Raw genomic sequence first — 17,994 nt, 5'->3', positions numbered from 1 at the left:
GAACCATGAGAGACTATGGACTCCGAGAAACAAACTGAGGGTTTTAGAGGGGAGGGGGGTGGGGGAGGGGTTAGCCTGGTGATGGGTATTAAGGAGGGCACGTACTGGATGGAGCACTGGGTGTTATACGAAACAATAATTCGTGGATCACTACATCAAAAGCTAATGATGTATGGTGACCGACATAACATAATAAAATTAAATTAAATTTAAAAAAATAAAAATAAAAAAATAGTCTTTTTATTTTTTCCTACAGCTGAAATGAATTCAAAGAAAAGGCTTTCCACTGAGAGGTAGAAAATCTCAGGTTCCTTCTTCATATTTGATCTAGAAAGGGATCAAAGGGCCACATTAATGATTTCCTGTACTTGGGAGGAAGGAAGGACCTTGGGTAAGGAGGACATGGGGCAAATACACCCACCTGTGGGCACCGGACAGCAGTCTTAATGCTCAGTCAGTAGAGAGGCGAGGCACTGCATTTGGACCTGCTGTTGATCTTGTAAGAAATGTGAGATCTTCAACACTTCAATTTTGCCTATCTACAGTCCCTCACCTATGAACGTGTCCTGGAGATCCACAATCACCATCTTATTCCCACGCGGATTGCGTATTTTCGGAAGCCTTTGTTGCTTCACCAGGGTCACATGGAGTGGCTGTTTGATTATGAGGGAAACAGATACCTGGATTTCTTTTCTGGGATTGTCACGGTCAGCGTCGGTCACTGCCACCCGTGAGTATCCTTAAAATTCCAGTGTATTCACTGCAGAAGGATATATGGAGAACAGGCTAATGATCATGTTAGTGATTCAGAAGTCTGGCTAAGAATTCTCTCTCCTTTGGCATAGCCCGGTTTGTGGCTGCCATGCTCCCTGCTATTTCCTGGGTGCCAAAAAAATATCTTAACACTGCATTTTTTGTTTTCTTGACAATGCAAGATTGATTCATTCTCACGCCATGTGGTGTGTACCACGTGACTGGAGTGTGGCTTGGCTGTGTATGTGGGCTTGTCCTCACTAGTAACAGCTTTGCAGAGAGAGGCCATGCACTGAGGGAAAGGCAGAAAGAAGAGAGAGGCAGGCAGTTCTCAGAGAACACGTGGGGCGGCTGGCTGGGGGGTGTGGGATGATGAGATGAGAAATCGCGTCTAGCCTAAGGATCTTCCTCACCTCTGACAGAAGATGAGGAAAGAAAGGATGCTAAGAGAGAGGTGTAACCACAGCTGGGAATTTACATGAGAAATGCATGGATCCATTCATCCTGAGGGTCTCTGGACCCTTGGTCATCAACCCACCCATACAAAGGCCCTGGGCAGGTTCTCTGGTGGTCCTTTTGGTTTTGATGCCACTCTCTCATTTTAGTGCCTATTCTCTCTTGCCTTTAATCATCTGGCCAACAAAACTTACATTACGTGAGACCAAAATACAGCAGCAAGCCGAAATCAATTGAATAAGTTTGGGTCCTTCTGTGAAAGCAGGAGCAAAGTCATCCCTTCCAGCAGCTGTCAGGTGGTAAGAGTGAGTTCTAACTCCAGGGTCTAGCCTCACCTAATCCTCCCACAGCCTTCTCCTTTCGGCTTCCGTCTCCGGGAGGCACTAGTCCCATGCGAGGTCCTAAGGAGCATGTAAAATTAAATTCAGAGGCGGTCTAAAATATGCGATAAGCACACATGAGAGAAGGAAAGAAAACAAAGTAGAGACAAATTTTAAACATTCTTATTAATAATGTTGGATGTTGTTCCTGTTAGTCGACCACTCACCGGCTTTCATGATCTTTGTGCTTCTCCTGATCTCCCTCCAACCCTGCAGCTTGTCCTCTGACCCCCTGACTCTGGGTGTCCCAGCTTCTTTCCTTAGCCTTCTGCTCTTCTCTCTACAACTCCTTCATGCCTTATTATCTCCCCCATAGAATGGGCCCCATTCCTGGTCAATGAGTGGCACTTTCTGCAGCCTTCCCCAACTCTGTTTCTTCCACTTTGACCCCTCACCAAGCTACTATTATAACTCTAACAAACCCAGAGCGGGCATTAGGATGCCCCACATTTCCCACGGCCTCCAGGACACCCCCACCCTGCCCCATAATATTCCACCATCAGCTGAAATCCAGCATTACGGAGGCCAAACCCATCATACCCTCCACTATACTGTTTCTACTGACATATTCGTTTATTCAAGGCGTACCTGTGAGCCTCCTACTCTGTGAAGGTCCCCTGCCAGGAGCTGGGAAGCCGCTGGTTGCAGCTCTTAACTAATCCTGGAGTTTCCCTGATATTACAGGAAGAATGGTGAAGTCATCTTTGACTCATCCCTGCCTTTTACTCCCCTTAGCCAACCTGACACTGAGGTCTAGCTTTCCCTCCACTGAAATGCCTCTCCTACCAGCCCCCCACTAATTCCCACTAACCCCAATCTCCTAGGAGCTCTCCTCCTCCCACACCTAGAAGGCCACCTTGCCCTCCTGGCTGGCCTCATCATTACCAGTCTTCCCCCACTCCATCCTACCCTCATGTGTTCCACATGTTTATTTTGTTGAACAATGCTTTTAACAATTACCTCCTCTGTTCAAGAGTTTATTGATACTCTGCAATTTTCTAAGGTGAGTCATGGAACCCTGAATGCAGGAGAGGTTAGTTGGTAAAGTGTCCCATGAAAAAATAAGTTTTAAAAACAGTTTAAACTGTATCTCCCTCCTGGGGAGAAACAGTGGGTATTTGACTAACAGAGGCACTGGCAAGTCCTGCAGTAAAGAAATCTGTTTGATCTGGTATTTCTCAAAATGATTTAATTATTATTTATTTATTTAACCACTGAGCTGATTTGTGTGTGTGTGCATGTGTGTGTGTGTGTGTGTGTGAACAGCTATTAATAACGAACAACTGGTATGTAACTTTAGCCATTGCTGTCCTTTAGATCAAGTTCAAATATCCTGGCCTATCTTTTCAAAGCGTTCCTCGTCAGGACCTACGTATCTACCCTTAGTTCTTACTATCCCTCAACATGAGCCTTCTGAACCTTCACAGAATATGGTTTCAGAGTTACAAACGTTCATCAACACTGACCACTATTAGGAATCAGACACCAGCATCTCCTTTGACGGAAGAAGTGTTGCTCTTACATACATATGCATGATGGATCTATACTTCTTTAGAAGAATAAATGAAAAGACACCCAGGCTTACATCTAGTCATCTCTAGTTTCCAAACTGTTCAAAGGGTATTTAATAAGAAGACCTAATTAGAAGAGATTCTATGTCCTAAAGTAGGAATTTATTTTCTAAAGTCCCTACAAGATCATCATCTGGTCTCCGTTTGAACACCTCCCTTGGTGAAGACCCCATGACCTTTTAAGGCCACCCATCCCATTGCCAGACAGCTCTTCTGGTTAGAGTTCTTTCTATGTGTGGATGAAATCAGCCTCTTGAAACTGCTCAAGAAATAGCCATAAGTTTGGGTTCAGTGGCCAGTGTGGGGGGCGGTTGCCCATTGGCAGCACGGGGAACTCTGCTCTCCTGTTTATCCAGGAAGGTAAATGCGGCGGCACAAAAGCAGCTTGGACGCCTGTGGCACACAAGTGCCCTCTTCTTCCACTCTCCAATCCATGAGTTCGCAGAGAAGCTTTCGGCACTTCTTCCCGAGCCTCTAAAGGTATGATGGTCTCAAGGGAACAGGAGTCTCATGATCCCAAGGAAGCAGGAATATGAACAGGGAATTTGATCCATGCACTGAACATCTGAAACAGTGAGCTAATCGCCAAATCTGAAAGGCATCAAGGAGAAGCCAGCCAGTGTTCACTCATCCCCTCCCAGCCTCAGCCTCTCCTTGGAAGTTCTCCTCGCAGCCACATGTCTGCAAGAGTCACTTCACGGAAGGCCCAGGCCTCCTCCCTGGACACTCTCCTCTGTGTTCCTCCAGGGGTTTTCATCTCTCTGCTCCAGGTCCCCTCTACCAAGTCATTTGCTTGTCTCCTTTTACAGGGTGAAACCATTTTTTAATAAAATTAATATCCCATTCAGTTCATTCGATCCAAGATGCACTGAGATAGTTTTGCTAAATGAGATGTTTTTCTGCATCTGAAATGACTGAATGTTTTTTTAACTGATAGTTTTGCTAAATGAGATGTTTTTCCGCATCTGAAATGACTGAATGTTTTTTTTAACTGAACTGAGATGGTGAAATGTTGGCCAAGATTCGCATTTTCCGGATTCAATGAGTTAATATATGTTGTACCTAGAACAGTGCCCAGCACCTAGTGTTGGCTTTTAGTATTATTTTACTGTATTCTCTAGAATCTCTATTTACTATATTATCTACAAGAGCTGAAGAAAGCTGGACCAGCTGCCACCTAAGTGCAGCCCAGGTGTGTTCATGGAGGAGCAGAAGTAGGGATGTCAGCAAAAGCATAAGCACATGCCTCCCGGGCCCTGAGCCTGGAAGACCGAGGTCCCATCACTTCTCCCCTTTCATTTAGCCAGGAGGAGCTGCATTTTTTCTGTTTGCTTGTTTTTTCAATATTCACACATACTGAATAGACAGGCTGGGACATCCTCTGGAGCTGCAGGATCAGGGAGCCTGCCTTGTCCAAGCCTTCAGAATCCAGGCAGGTGGTTGAGGTTCAAGAGCTAAGTAACCCAGTCCTCAGATCCACTCACCCACTAACCATTCCATACCCTTCATCATGTCTCCTCATCTTGGCATTTTGCCAAGAGCATTGAAGAGAGCCAGTGAAAGCCTGGAATGTTTCACAATTGGGATAATCCTTGGCCATTTTTGTATCTCTAGCACGTAGCTGCTGTTCAATGAAAAGCTGTAGAATTAATATAGTAATTCAGTGATGGGACTGCTTGTCTGAAGGGAATGCTCCTTAATAATAGTCTTTAACAATTTTGAATTAATTGGGTAATAAGGAAATAAATTAATGTATGAGGTCATGTGTCTCTGTTTCCCTCCAGGTCATATTCTTGGTGAATAGTGGCTCGGAAGCGAATGACCTAGCCATGCTGATGGCCAGAGCACATTCAAATAGCACAGACATTATTTCATTAAGGTAATCACACCCTGGAATAGTCAACTTCAATAACATTGCCTTACTCCAATACTAAATGTGCATCTTTAAAACATAGCCTGGAGGGGAAGGGGGCTTTCCCAGGAGTATCATTCTAATTTTAGGTGTTAGGGCAGAATCAGTCAAATGAATTTTATGACTGGATAACCCCATCTAAATTGGCCTGATCCAAGGTAGGGGTTCCTGACTGGGCTAACAAACAGCTTGGAGTACTACTTATGTCATTGATCCTCCTATAAAATTAAAGAGATGGTCATATGTCAGGGTTGTTTTTTTTTTTTTTTTTACTTTGAAGGTATGGTATTGACCAGGACATATGCTGAGTGGTGAATGACTGGTCGATACCCATGGATGCTCATGGCTCTACCATATGACAGTGGGCCCATTTTCATCTCTGCTTATGCTAAGGAGCCCTCTACTTTCCTCTTAGTGCCAGCTACCCCAGGTTTTTTTACCTTTGATTCTCTTTAAGTTCAGAGGATGCATATTTGACCTGTATATTTCTGCTTCTTCGGGTGACTTTTGAAAATTGATAATTTAATAACTTAATTATAAACCCTGGGCAGCTATATTAGCGTTAAAAATAATAGAAAACAAAGCATTTTGCTTGCAGTTGCCTCCTTTGGGTCATTTTATATAGTACATTGAAACAGGCTCTTATAATAAGCTTTATGTCAAAGAGTGACTTACAGTCAAAGTAGATGGAATGAAGAGATAGTCCCATTCTGTCACCTGTCTGGCCATAATTTCTGTCTCAATTCAAAAGAAGATTTGATTACCACAGCACATCCAATACTGCACACTCCATATAAAACACACATCTAGTAACTACAGGAGTAAGGAAATATTTGTTATCAAAGAAATATGGCAACAAAAAAATGTGATTGATGTTTTACCCAAATAAACATCCCAGAATATACATGTCCAGATAAGTGCTGATCTATTCAAAGCAGTCATGTGTTACTAGGGCTCAACACACCTTTGTGTCTCCTCCTTCAAGATAGATGACCATCCTTTTGAATCATCTTGATAGTCATAAATCCTCGTGTAAGGGTGATTTTGATTTGACGAACTGTCAAAACCCATTTGAAGCCAAGACTGGTGATTAGGATGATTTACATTAAATATGATAGTTTGGGGTTCAAAAAGAAACAAAACCTGTGTTCCTTATATGCCAAATAAAGTGGCTTAGGAGACATTTGTGCAATAGCCACATCTCAGGAACAAATATTTGGTTTCTCAAGGTGACTGCTTTGAAGACTGATGCTCATTGAATATCTAATTTCTGGCATGTTGCTAAAAGAGGAGTCTCACTACTGTAAAGTAATCCAGTAGGGCAGCGGTTAAGGTCAGAGTTCTTGCCCAGATGTTCTCCAAAGCTTCCTTTCGCCACTTCAAATCTGTGACCCCAGGAGAAAAGACAAATAAGTACATTTTCCTGGCATAGCCTTAGAAGATTTCTTAGAAATCACTGGAGTTGCATGTTAATGGTGGTCTATTAACATGGTGAATCGAAGAAAAACGAACTTGACCCTGCCTTCTCACTGCTTCTTCTCTGCAGAGGAGCCTACCACGGGTGCAGTCCTAGCACACTTGGCCTGACAAACGTAGGGCCCTGCAAGATGGAGCTCCCCAGCGGGTTGGGCTGCCAATCGGTGAGTTCTGAGATTTTTATCTTGTTTCTCTAGAGGCTGTTGGGCACATGGTATGATTGATCAGATTGTCCAGGTATTAGGATTAGAAATGAATATAAAGCCTATCGTTAATCAGGGGCTGAATTTGACTTAGTTGAACTTGGAGGAAATGTTTATTAGAAAGGCCTTCAGAGTCTGAGTAATAATTCATGATAGAGATCTTTAAAATTTGTTTTGTTTTTAAATAAGATCAAGTAAACAACAAAAAAAATGCATTGAAATTAGTTCTCAGAGCCTTGAGTGTGTAAGATTTCTATAGAACCGTCCCTGTACTCACCTCCTGTTCTCACTTGCTATATACCCACCTCAGCAAAAGAATCAGATACCTAATTATTCCTCTTCTTTTAGATGCCCTTACTCACCAAACTCTTGAGCGAGTTGTTTCCAGGCTGACACTGCAATCAGTCTCCTTTGTAAAGTGCCCACATAACTGATTTCTAGGGAAAAAATTATCTTTTCAAACCAAAATATTAGGGTTTCATCCTAGGTGGGAGAGGAGCACGGGGGGAATCTCAATATCAAGTTAAGAAGCCCTCTTACCCTGATCAGTATCACATGCTCCTTCAAATTGGCTACCTTGTCTTCTTGGTTTGCCGAATTCTTTCTTTTGTCATTTGCAGACAATGTGCCCAGATGTTTTCCGTGGCCCTTGGGGAGGAAGCCACTGTCGAGATTCTCCGGTGCAAACAATGAGGAAATGCAGCTGTGCACCAGGTTCAAGGGGGGCAGGGAGGGAGGTGCGTGGTGGAAGGTCAGGAGGGGTAAGGAAACTAGAGAAAGACTGAACCATTCCTGAGTAAACGGATTGGAAAAAATTGGAAAAGGAAAAAGCCAAAGGAAACAAAACTAGAAAGCCACCCCCCCCCCACCGACCCCCACCCCCGTAGAATCAACGTTTCTCCTGCCCACCACCACCACGGTGCTATCTGGCTGTGAGGAAGAGCATCTCATGCTATCAGAGCTAAGCTAAACAGACTATCACTTGGTACTTAATTAAAGGAGATCTGTTAGCTCTATTAGCAACAGTTCTGCTATCAATTTTAAAAGAAAACAAGGCTGGTGGAATTGTTTACCAGTTCCCAATGGGGGAAGGGGAGAGGGGGGAAAAAGAATACTTTTAGCAATCTCAAAATGCCAATCAAGAAGCTCCCCCAGGGACTCGGAATACCAGCCAAAGTGAGAGCATCTGTCAAAGCTTAAGGCCATTCCCAAAAGCTGCTGACATCTCTTGCAAAAGTTTTAAAGGCTTTCTCAAAAGGGAGGTTTCCACTTACCCATCACGTTTTTATTTTCATTCTTTACCTCTTCTTACCATGAGACAAGGCTTGGAAGAAGAATCTCTTCTTTGCTAATCAACAGGTCTCCCCTCATGCATGTTGGCACAGTTCAGGACCTTTGAATAGCTGCTCCTGAGTAGTGCTGAAAGAAAGAGCTAAAGGCTTCTGCCAAAGATATTTGATGGAATAATCTGACTCACGGAGTTGAGAAAAAGGATGCAAATGGCAGTCTTAAAAAATCAGCTTTGAAAGGAAGAAAATTCACAGTCCCCTTAAAATTCAGATGGGATAATGGCAAAATGGAGGTAGGAAGATAAAAGAATGAGCATTGAAACAGGATGTCATGGTCACAGAACTGAAAACTGTAGGGAGATTTAAAGGTATATATACATAACTCTCCATTTTAAAAATGAGCAAACCAAGGTCCACAGCGGGGAGGCTGGAGAGCTAAGACTTAAGCCCAAGCCTTCTGACTCCAAACCAGTGCTCCCAGCCTATGGCCATCCTTGTGAACACTGGACATCCCAGCAGGATGAACCCAGGCTTAACAATAATTCCCGTTCTGCTGGCCAGGATTGAGGAGACCCGTGAAGTCTGGAGACCTGGATTCCACTCCCAGCCCCTGGTTGGTTCAGCCATGAGCAAATGCTCTTATCTGTTGTGTCAGTTTTCCCCTTTGTAAGATGGAGATAGCAGTACCTTATTACCAGGCTTTGTGAGATCAAGAGAAGAGAGCTTTCTGTACAGGAAGGCAGACAATAGCAATGCCAAGTGTACCCGTAGAGCCAGACCTGTGTATCCAACCTCAAGGGCATCAAGAACTAAAATCGGTTTCGTGCACCTCATAGACTTCAACCTGACCATAAAAGCATGAGCGCAGAGCCTAGCAGGCAGAAGCGCTCAAGAGATGCCCGTTGCCTTCCCTCCCCACTGTGGGTCCCTCTCTCTTTCCACCCTCTCTGCCTCCTCCCTCTTTGAGGCCTTCTTGGCTCTAGGCCAACTTGAAAATGCTGGAACCCCATGGTCATCTCCCTAGTGGCATCTGGAGGTTAAATGATAGTGACAGACATACATTTCTGCTTCTCTGGACTGTTGTCTTTGACATATCTGAAGTCAGCCGTTTTCTTAACTCCTATCTTCAAGAGACATGGCTGATATATGTTTAAACGGAATAGGAATACCAAAAGGGACTTCAGCCTCCTCCAGGGCTTTGGGGAGCTGAGAGGTGTTTGGCTTTTGCTGTAAAAAGGCAGACTCACATGTTTGCAAATGCAAGCCAACTTTGAGTATAGAGGATTCCAGTTCTCAATTCTTCTTAGGGTTCATTCACTGGGCGCATACAGGTGCCAATCTTGGTAGAAGTTCTTTTACTTCCGGATTATGTCATCACTGTCCACCTGGGCATAAGCAGGGGTCCATGTTGTGAGCCTGATCTAGCTGTCGCTGTGGGAGATTCCGTTACCTTCCTCTCTCTTTCTGTCAGGTTTTTGTCTTTCTAAGTGTTCGTTCCAGACCCCGAATTTCAGATGTCACCTGTGATGACATTCACCTCCTAACGCCCACTGCCCCCGCAACGCCCCAGACCTCATACCCATCATGTCATTCTTCCTCACCTTTTGCAAAATGAGTTTCCTTTTCCTTACGAATTGTTCTTTCTTGACCTTTCACTCCATTTCACTGTTTCCATACTAGCAGCTAAGATAAAAACTCCTCAGTCTCGTCGCTGTGGCTCGCATGGTATCCAGGAGAACATCCACTCTTCACACTCTTGGCGTTGTCATGGCAATGCCACTGTACCCCGTCCCTCTGCGGAAGCAGCCTGACCTAGAGCTACCGCAATGAGCTCAGGAAGGAAATGTGAAATGAAATAAGCTGATGACGGCAGGTGACCCCTCTCATCGCTGAACTTGTGGGCAGTCGGGGACAGATCATTAAAGGTCTATCACGGGTTTAAGCAAAACCTCTCAGTTTAGTTTTGTCCCAATTTAAGCCACTAGGGTTGCTTTTGTTCTACCTTTTGATCTCTCTAGTTACTGCTCGGCTTGCTAAATGCCCAGATTAGGTCTTTTGAGTTTACTCCCCACCCTTCAGAGTCATCTTTGGCTGTTTTCTCTTCCTTTCTTACTAAAAATTTAAAAATCCATTCTCTAGAGGCTTAGATTTATTTGTCTAGTATATCCTGCTCATCAAACAACTTAAGTGATGCTAAAAATGCGCTTTCTGGGTTTGATACCCCTTTCATTACTTCCTTCTTCACACTTCCAACCCCCAACTCCAACTGACCAAAACAAGCTTTCCCAAATATCACATGTACCTTAAAATATGTTTGGGGCCAGGGAGTGGTTTTTTTTTTTCCCCATTTTTAAATGAAGAGCTGAAGTATAAAATATAATTTGTGCTACCGTTTTGATGATGATGACAGAAGTTTTCTGTCCCTTATCTCTAGACGTCAGGAGATAGGATTATATCCATGCAACTAAGCAAGTGCTAGGATGGTAGGTGGTGGGCTCTCTTCCCAGATTGCTTTCACGTCATTGGGGCTGGGGCTCTGTCACGTCCACACCTCCCTCTGCACCCCTTCTGCTGTCCGTGGATATAGGCTTAAGTTCAGAAACTGTGTGGTGCTGTTTAGAATCAAATTAGAAGCGTGGATAAAAATTCTGAAGGTTCAATCATGTATGGATGCAGTCGATCTGGGACCCTTGGTATTCCAGAGAAGAAGGCTTCCTCTCCCTGGCTACCATGGATGAACGTTGTCTGGCTCCAGTACATAACTCTTTAGACCAGATTCTAATTGTTCTATAAACATATTTATTAACTCTAAAGACTGAGACACTCTGTAGCTTTAAAACTGTACATCAGGGGCGCCTGGGTGGCTCAGTCGTTAAGCATCTGCCATTGACTCAGGTCCTGATCCCAGGGTCCTGGGATCGAGCCCCGCATTGGGCTCTCTACTCTGTGGGAAGCCTGCTTCTCCCTCTCCCACTCCCCCTGCTTGTGTTCCCTCTCTGTCTCTCTCTCTGTCAAATAAATAAATAAAATATTAAAATAAAAATAGTTGACTGCAAGAGTCATTTAAAAAAAAACTGTACATCAAATTAAGCGACAACAGAAGATAAATAGATTTATTTTCAAATAGATTAAATCCACACTCCAATTACATTTGAATTAAATCTCCGCGGTTGAGAGGATAGGCATCCTTGGGTGAAATAGCTCAGTATTCCAGACTCAGTGATACTTTGGGGCATTTCTTCCCCAGATGGAAATGACTGAAGTGTTTTTATGGTTATCCTACTTTCTCTGCTCAAACCGAAGTACAAGTTGTTCCAAAAGAATGTCCCCTCCTTCAGAATTCTATATCCTCATTTCCTGTTTACTGTATCCTAAGGATTCTCGCCAATCTACTCATCCTATTTTCTTTTTTTCTATGTTTCCCCCATTCTACTGAATGCCGTTCTCACATCTTCTGTTTGTTTGTTTGTGGTTCTTGTTTGTTTTTGCAGACTGCTGCCAAGCAAAGGACCAGTATATTGAACAGTTCAAAGATACTCTGAACACTTCTGTGGCCAAATCAATTGCTGGATTCTTTGCAGAGCCAATTCAAGTGGGTATATTGACCTTAGACATTAATTGGGCTGACTTTTAAATTATCAGAGAGTTTTAACTCATACATTCTAGAGAATTCCAAAATATTTAAGTGACCATTGCTGTGACCCTCTCCAAATTCAATTCATTCTCTTGGTCTCCTTGAAAAAAGAGGGCCCCTGATTTTCTACTGACCTTCAAAACCCCGTCTCCTGCATTCCTGGGCTGAACAGATAGATGAAACTATTGAATTCCTAGAATTCTGAAGAAAAGGAAACCTCAGCAAACTTTAGTTGCTTAATACCCACACTGTCAGGGGGACCCTTTCTTCAATTTTACCAAATCCCCTTAATCTAATTTGTTTCTAATCTCAGAAGAGAGTAAGCATTTGTGTCCTTTTCCCAAAAGGCGTGTCATAGAATAATGGCCCCTCTCTTCATCCATAGCTGGAACAGTTCTAAAGACCATTTTAAAATTTTTTAGTATTACTAATGCTACTGATGATAATGATCTATCTTCTTTCTTTTCCTTTCTTTTTCTTTTTTTTCTTTTTTAATAGTTTCAAAGGGCTATTCTGTTCTTAGAGACTCCTTGGTTTGGTCTTTTGCAGGGGGTGAACGGAGTCGTTCAGTACCCAAAGGGGTTTCTCCGGGAAGCCTTCGAGCTGGTGAGAGAGCGGGGAGGCGTGTGCATCGCGGATGAGGTGAGCAGCTGTGGAGGGGCTGTGGTGGAGGGAGCCAGGACAGAAAAGGCACAGGGAGAAACTTCTTCAAACCTTCCTCTGCAATCCAAGACAAAAATCATCTGTGGGAATTCCAGGATGTGGGTATGAATTAATGAAGCCTTTGCTAGTTGACTGGTTGGTTAGTGGATTAGTTGGTCCATTTAGCAAGCACAACAGAACTTAAATACCCAAATTGGAGTCTATCAAATGAGTGGCTAGTGGGCACAGATGACGCTGTCATCACCCAAGGCACTTTCTACGTTCCCTTTTGGGGATTGTGTCAGGTGCAGCTCAAAAACCACATAGGAAATTTAATCTCATAACCAAGTTTTTATCCTAATTTTGCCAAAATGGTATTAACCAGCCTGGCAGCATTCATCTTACCTTAATAACAAAACTTGTTTGGGGCGCCTGGGTGGCTCAGTTGGTTAAGCGACTGCCTTTGGCTCAGGTCATGATCCTAGAGTCCCAGGATCGAGTCCCGCATCGGGCTCCCTGCTCAGCAGGGGGTCTGCTTCTCCCTCTGACCCTCTTCCCTCTCATGCTCTCTGTCTCTCATTCTCTCTCTCAAATAAATAAATAAAATCTTAAAAAAAAAATAACAAAACTTGTTTGGAAAAGACATTAAAAGAAAAAAAAATGCACGGGGCGCCTGTGTGGCTCAGTTGGTTAAGCGTCTGACTCTTGATCTCGACTCAGGTCACCATCTGAGCATCGTGAGATCATGCCCCAGCTCAGGCTCTGCACTGGGCATGGAGCCTGCTTAAGATTCTCTCTCACTCACTCTCCCTCTGTCCCTACCCCCCTAAAAAAAAAAAAAAGGGAAAATAATGCAGTCTCTCAGAGAGAAGAGGGCCACCACTACGAATATTTAAAAACTAGTTCCAAAAAAATTCTAAAATAGCTTGAGTTAAGGCAGCATTGGTGGATAATACCTCCAAGGGCACACTCTGAAGGGAGTAAAATTCATTGGCTCTGTGAGCTTTAGCCTCCATCTTTTTTAAAGGCATCAATTTAATCATAATCCCGCCTCATATTAGAGTATATCAAAGACAGCAGTCTTTTGTCTACCAAGAATAGCAAAAGAGGTCAAAGGACCAGAGGATGGTCGCCAGGACCACAGAGTGCTCCCGGCTCACTCCTGGGTGACCGGTCATGATTCTACTAACAAGTGGTTGCACGCACCAAGAATAGGTGGGGAGCTTGTGAATGTGTTTCACACCTGTTTCAGTCCTGCTGTTTTGGCCTGAACATTTTTCCTCAACTAAACATTCCCTACAGCGGTCTTTGGGCTCTCCGCTCTGCAAAACTTTTTTCGCAATTTCCTTATTTGCAGCCAGGTGTCTGGTACCCCCAGGTGACCTGGATGGCCCCCAGAGCGCTGCACACGTAAGCGAGGGCCAGCCCAACCCCCTTCCCCGACCTGCCACTGGGAGTTTAGGGAAGGCAAACCAATCAAAGTCCTGAAGAAAGTTAATGGCTATTAAAAAAAAAAAAAAGAAAAGAAAAGTATATTCTGTTAGCTTACAATTTGCTATGTCAGTGAGAGAATCAACTTTAACCTTTGGAATCAGCACACAGTGAAGCTGCCGCAGTTGGACTAATGAGAGAAAGAAGATTAAATGTTAAAAATATATGACTTCCAGAATTTTCTAAGATAGATGGTATTATCACTGTTTTTATAAAGATTTACTTATTTATTTTAGAGAGAGAGTGAGCGAGTGCATGAGCGTGGGCGAGGGGCAGAGGGAGAGATAATCTCCCGCAGACTCCCTGCTGAGCATGGAGCCCACATGGGGCTCCGTCCTAGGACCCCAAGATCATGACCCCAGCCGAAACCAAGTCAGCCGGCCAACCGACTGAGCCATCCAGGTGCCCCGGTTTTATCACTTTCAAGGACGTAATTAGAAACTACCTAACACAGGGGGAGCTTAAGAAGGATTGTCCTAATGACTAAGGGAAGGTAAGAATTGCTAGAACTATCTATAAGGTATATATAATAACAATTCTATAAGGTATGCCCCACCGTTATGCTTTCAAGGAGGTTTTACCAGAAAGGCTCCGGCAGCGATTTGCGTGGAAATGTCTGCGTGGCTTTATTCAGTTAGGCACTTCGGCTACTTCTGTGTTCATTCTACTTGCTGAATTCTGACTTTTATCAGGCACTTCGCCAGATGTTGTGGAGAAAGAGAGAAATAAGATGCAGTCCCTGTCATCGGACACACACAGTGATGACAGTAGTCCAAGATGAGAGGTTCTGATGGCAGCATGCCTAGGGGCCTCGAGGGGGGGCCCTACTAGGACTCAGGAAACTTCGACCGAATGATGATGAAGCTATGCTTTGAAGGACAAGAGGAGTTAGTGAGATAAAGAAGCAGGGAGAGTGTCTTCTAGGAAGAGGGCAAAAAGCATGCACAAATAAACTAAAGTTGACTTAGTTCAATCCTGATTTAACTGGCTTAACTGGATCATCTCAAGACAGAATTCTCGGGAAGGAGAGGAGATCACAGGGAAGAGAGTGACTAGCCTATGTGGGCCAGGCGGCAGCCAGACGAGCCCCAATCCACTCCCTGTGACTCCTTCGTCCAGCCGGACAGAAGCAGATTCTCCCTTGCTTCCTTACCCATTGGAGATCCTTATTAAGGATTGCTAACCAGAATATTCCTTTTACGTGCATTATTTATGACCCTCACAGCAGTCCTGTGACGTACTGCTATTACTATTTCTACTTAACAGAGTTAACATAGGTTCAGAGGACTGCATGAATATATCCAAAATCCCACAAAGCTAGTAAATGGTTTCTGGTAACTAAAAGCTCAGCCACAGATTAAGCGCTGTGTCCATGATCACACAAAGATGGCTTTACTGATGACGAGCCACGATGGTATGGAAGAGGAAGAGTCGAAGAAAGGGAGGCGATCGCAGTCAGAAAAGCCGTCATTTCTTGAAAGGTTTCCAGTGACTTGGGATTTGTTTCCATCAGGTGCAGACAGGATTTGGAAGGCTGGGCTCTCACTTCTGGGGCTTCCAAACCCACGGCATCCTGCCAGACATTGTCACCATGGCTAAAGGGATTGGGAATGGCTTTCCCATGGCAGCAGTGGTGACAACTCCAGGTAGGGCCAGCAGGCAAGTTGCATTTGCTTCCGGGTCTCTTGCAGCAGTGATGGTAGAAAACAGGTATTGTGGGACTTGTGTGGGTTGAAGACAGTGATGGGAATTATACTTGCATTTCTTAAGCAATGATAAAGAGAAACAGTCTGCCAGACTGTGGAAAAGACAGAAGACAGCCAGGCCTTTTTGCTCTTGCTGCAGGGAAGGGTACTCCTCCTACGCCCATAATGCAATGCAGGGTTCTCACCCTCCAACAAGGTATAGGAAATTGTGCCACAAAAACAAAACCCACAAAAGAGATCCTTTTTAACCAACCTGAAGCTAACCGTGACATTTCCAAGGGAATCACATTCTGAAGGAGACTCTTGGTCTTGCTATTCCAATATGTTATAAACGCAGGGTCCAGAGTGGACAGTTTTCTCCGTTTCTGTCTCATCAACAAAACAGCCCAAAACAATATATCTCACTTAGCCAGAATATTCTATCAAATGAACATAAGCATAAACCCTATTTCCAGTTTTAGTGAGGTTTTACAGAAAATGGTTTTTATGAACAATTTATCATTAAAAATCTTTAAATTGTTTTTGTTCTTCCCACCAGTAGTGAGCACACTTTAGAGATACTACAGGATAATTAAGTGCTCTGATATTTTAGTGTTTTTACTGAATGAATAAAGATATGTTACTGAGTCCAAGCTCCTTCTGCTCTCCACATGAAAGGCCAATAATTTGAGAGCCGAGATATTGGGGTCAGAAAAGCCAGCAAACTGAGGAGATGGCAGACGATCACCCTGAAGAAGCATCTCCCCTGGGCAGGAAGTCCAAACTCCTTGTTTGTTAGCAAAAGGGGGAAGCTTGACGGGGTTGGAGACAAAGGTGACATCTGAGATGTAGACAATGTTTGCAGACATCTGAGAAAGGTCTTGTAGTTTCTTTGTCCTTGGTCAGTTGATCTTTGCCTACAGGAATCTGGTCATGTCGTTCCTATAAATCTTAACCATAGCATCGGCATTTCTATCTGTACTTCCTTATCTCCTCAAGTGATACAGGTTTCAGATAAAAAAACAAAACAAAACAGTTTTTGCAAATCTCAGCTGTAAGCAAAATTCCTTCAGTGATTAACATGTCTGCATACATGCAGAAGTTTCTAAGCTATAGGTCACAACAAGGGAAAATGAAGCAATATAGAATCAGACATGCTAAGTTTCTACCTGTTACAGGTACTAAAATGTGGATGTAGAAAGTGAAGTACAATGAACCAAATATAGGCTCACCCTGAAACAATCCAGAAATTATATTACTAAATCCTTGATGTGATCTTTTTTTTTTTTTAAAGATTTTTATTTATTTTTTGACAGAGAGAGAGAGCGAGAGAGGGAACACAAGCAGGGGGAGTGGGAGAGGGATAAGCAGGCTTCCCTGCCGAGCAAGGAACCCGATGTGGGGCTTGATCCCAGGACCCTGGGATCATGACCTGAGCCGAAGGCAGATGCTAAACGCCTGAGCCACCCAGGCGCCCCTGATGTGATCTTTTTTAAAAAAAAAAATATTTCCTTCTTAGTCCCAAGGGTATAATACAGAAAAAAAGGTAAACTAATGGAGGTCCCATGTAAAATCCCATAAATCCAATGTGAAGGTACTTTTCAATTCACACAACACATTAAAGAGTTTGTTATCACACTTCTCATTGAGTGAATAAGCAATTTTTCCTTAGCCACTGGATGAGTGGATCAGTCAGCTAGGGCTACCATATCAAGACACCACATGCTGGGTGGCTTAAACGGCAGATATTTATTTTCTCATGGTTCTGGAAGCTGGAAGTCCAAGATCAAGGTGCCAGCAAAGTTGGTTTCTGGTGAGATCTCTCTTGCAGATGGCCAACTTCTTGCTGCATCCTTACATGTCCTTTTCCTCAGAGAGAGAGCTCTGGTGTTTCTTTTTCTTCTAAAAAGACACCAGTCTTATAAAGGCCCTACCCTTGTGACTTCATTTAACCTTAATTACTTCCCTAAAGACCCCATCTCCAAATACATTCACACTGGGAGTAGGGCTTCAACATCTAAAGAGGGGTCAGCAGGGCAGGGAGACACATAATTCCGTCCATAACATCCACTCTCTGGTGAATGAAGAATGAATTGGATACGATGCCATGAAATATATTACTAATACAACACAAAAGTCAATACAATTCAAATGGTGTGATGGGAGATTATAGATAGGAATGTCTCACTCTCTAACCACCTTTTATTTTCTTCCCTAGAGATTGCCAAGTCTCTGGCTAAACGCATTTTTCACTTCAACACCTTCGGAGGGAACCCCATGGTCTGTGCCATTGGGTCAGCGGTGCTCGAGGTACGTTCCAGCAGCCATGTTAACATCCCTCAGTTCACCAAATGGCTACTTCAAAACCACAGGCGCATTATCCAACCTCTGTCACTCACATTATTAAAGTGAAGAGGTAATTACCAGTGCACGAATTTAAGTTAGATTTCCCGTTATTATTCTGCCCCTTCACCCCTTTTTAAAGATCTAGTTTGCGCGTTT

The 17,994-nt window shown here is 43.6% G+C and overlaps 1 protein-coding gene across 2 annotated transcripts in view; it reads left to right on the top strand.

Moving 5' to 3' along the window:
* Positions 1–17,994, top strand: part of AGXT2 (alanine--glyoxylate aminotransferase 2) — a 35,934-nt gene that overhangs the window by 7,272 nt on the left and 10,668 nt on the right. For both annotated transcript variants that reach the window (XM_006735526.3, XM_031030434.2), the window contains exons 3-11: positions 546–730; positions 3,517–3,640; positions 4,945–5,039; positions 6,619–6,712; positions 7,372–7,465; positions 11,532–11,632; positions 12,224–12,316; positions 15,321–15,453; positions 17,711–17,802. In XM_006735526.3, the coding sequence (XP_006735589.1) occupies positions 546–730; positions 3,517–3,640; positions 4,945–5,039; positions 6,619–6,712; positions 7,372–7,465; positions 11,532–11,632; positions 12,224–12,316; positions 15,321–15,453; positions 17,711–17,802 (1,011 nt within the window). The remainder of the gene's footprint in view (positions 1–545; positions 731–3,516; positions 3,641–4,944; positions 5,040–6,618; positions 6,713–7,371; positions 7,466–11,531; positions 11,633–12,223; positions 12,317–15,320; positions 15,454–17,710; positions 17,803–17,994) is intronic.

This window comes from Leptonychotes weddellii, chromosome 7, assembly GCF_054177405.1.
Source record: "Leptonychotes weddellii isolate Sample4059 chromosome 7, ASM5417740v2, whole genome shotgun sequence".
Taxonomy (NCBI): Eukaryota; Metazoa; Chordata; class Mammalia; order Carnivora; family Phocidae; genus Leptonychotes; species Leptonychotes weddellii.
This window is presented reverse-complemented; position numbering and strand designations above follow the sequence as displayed.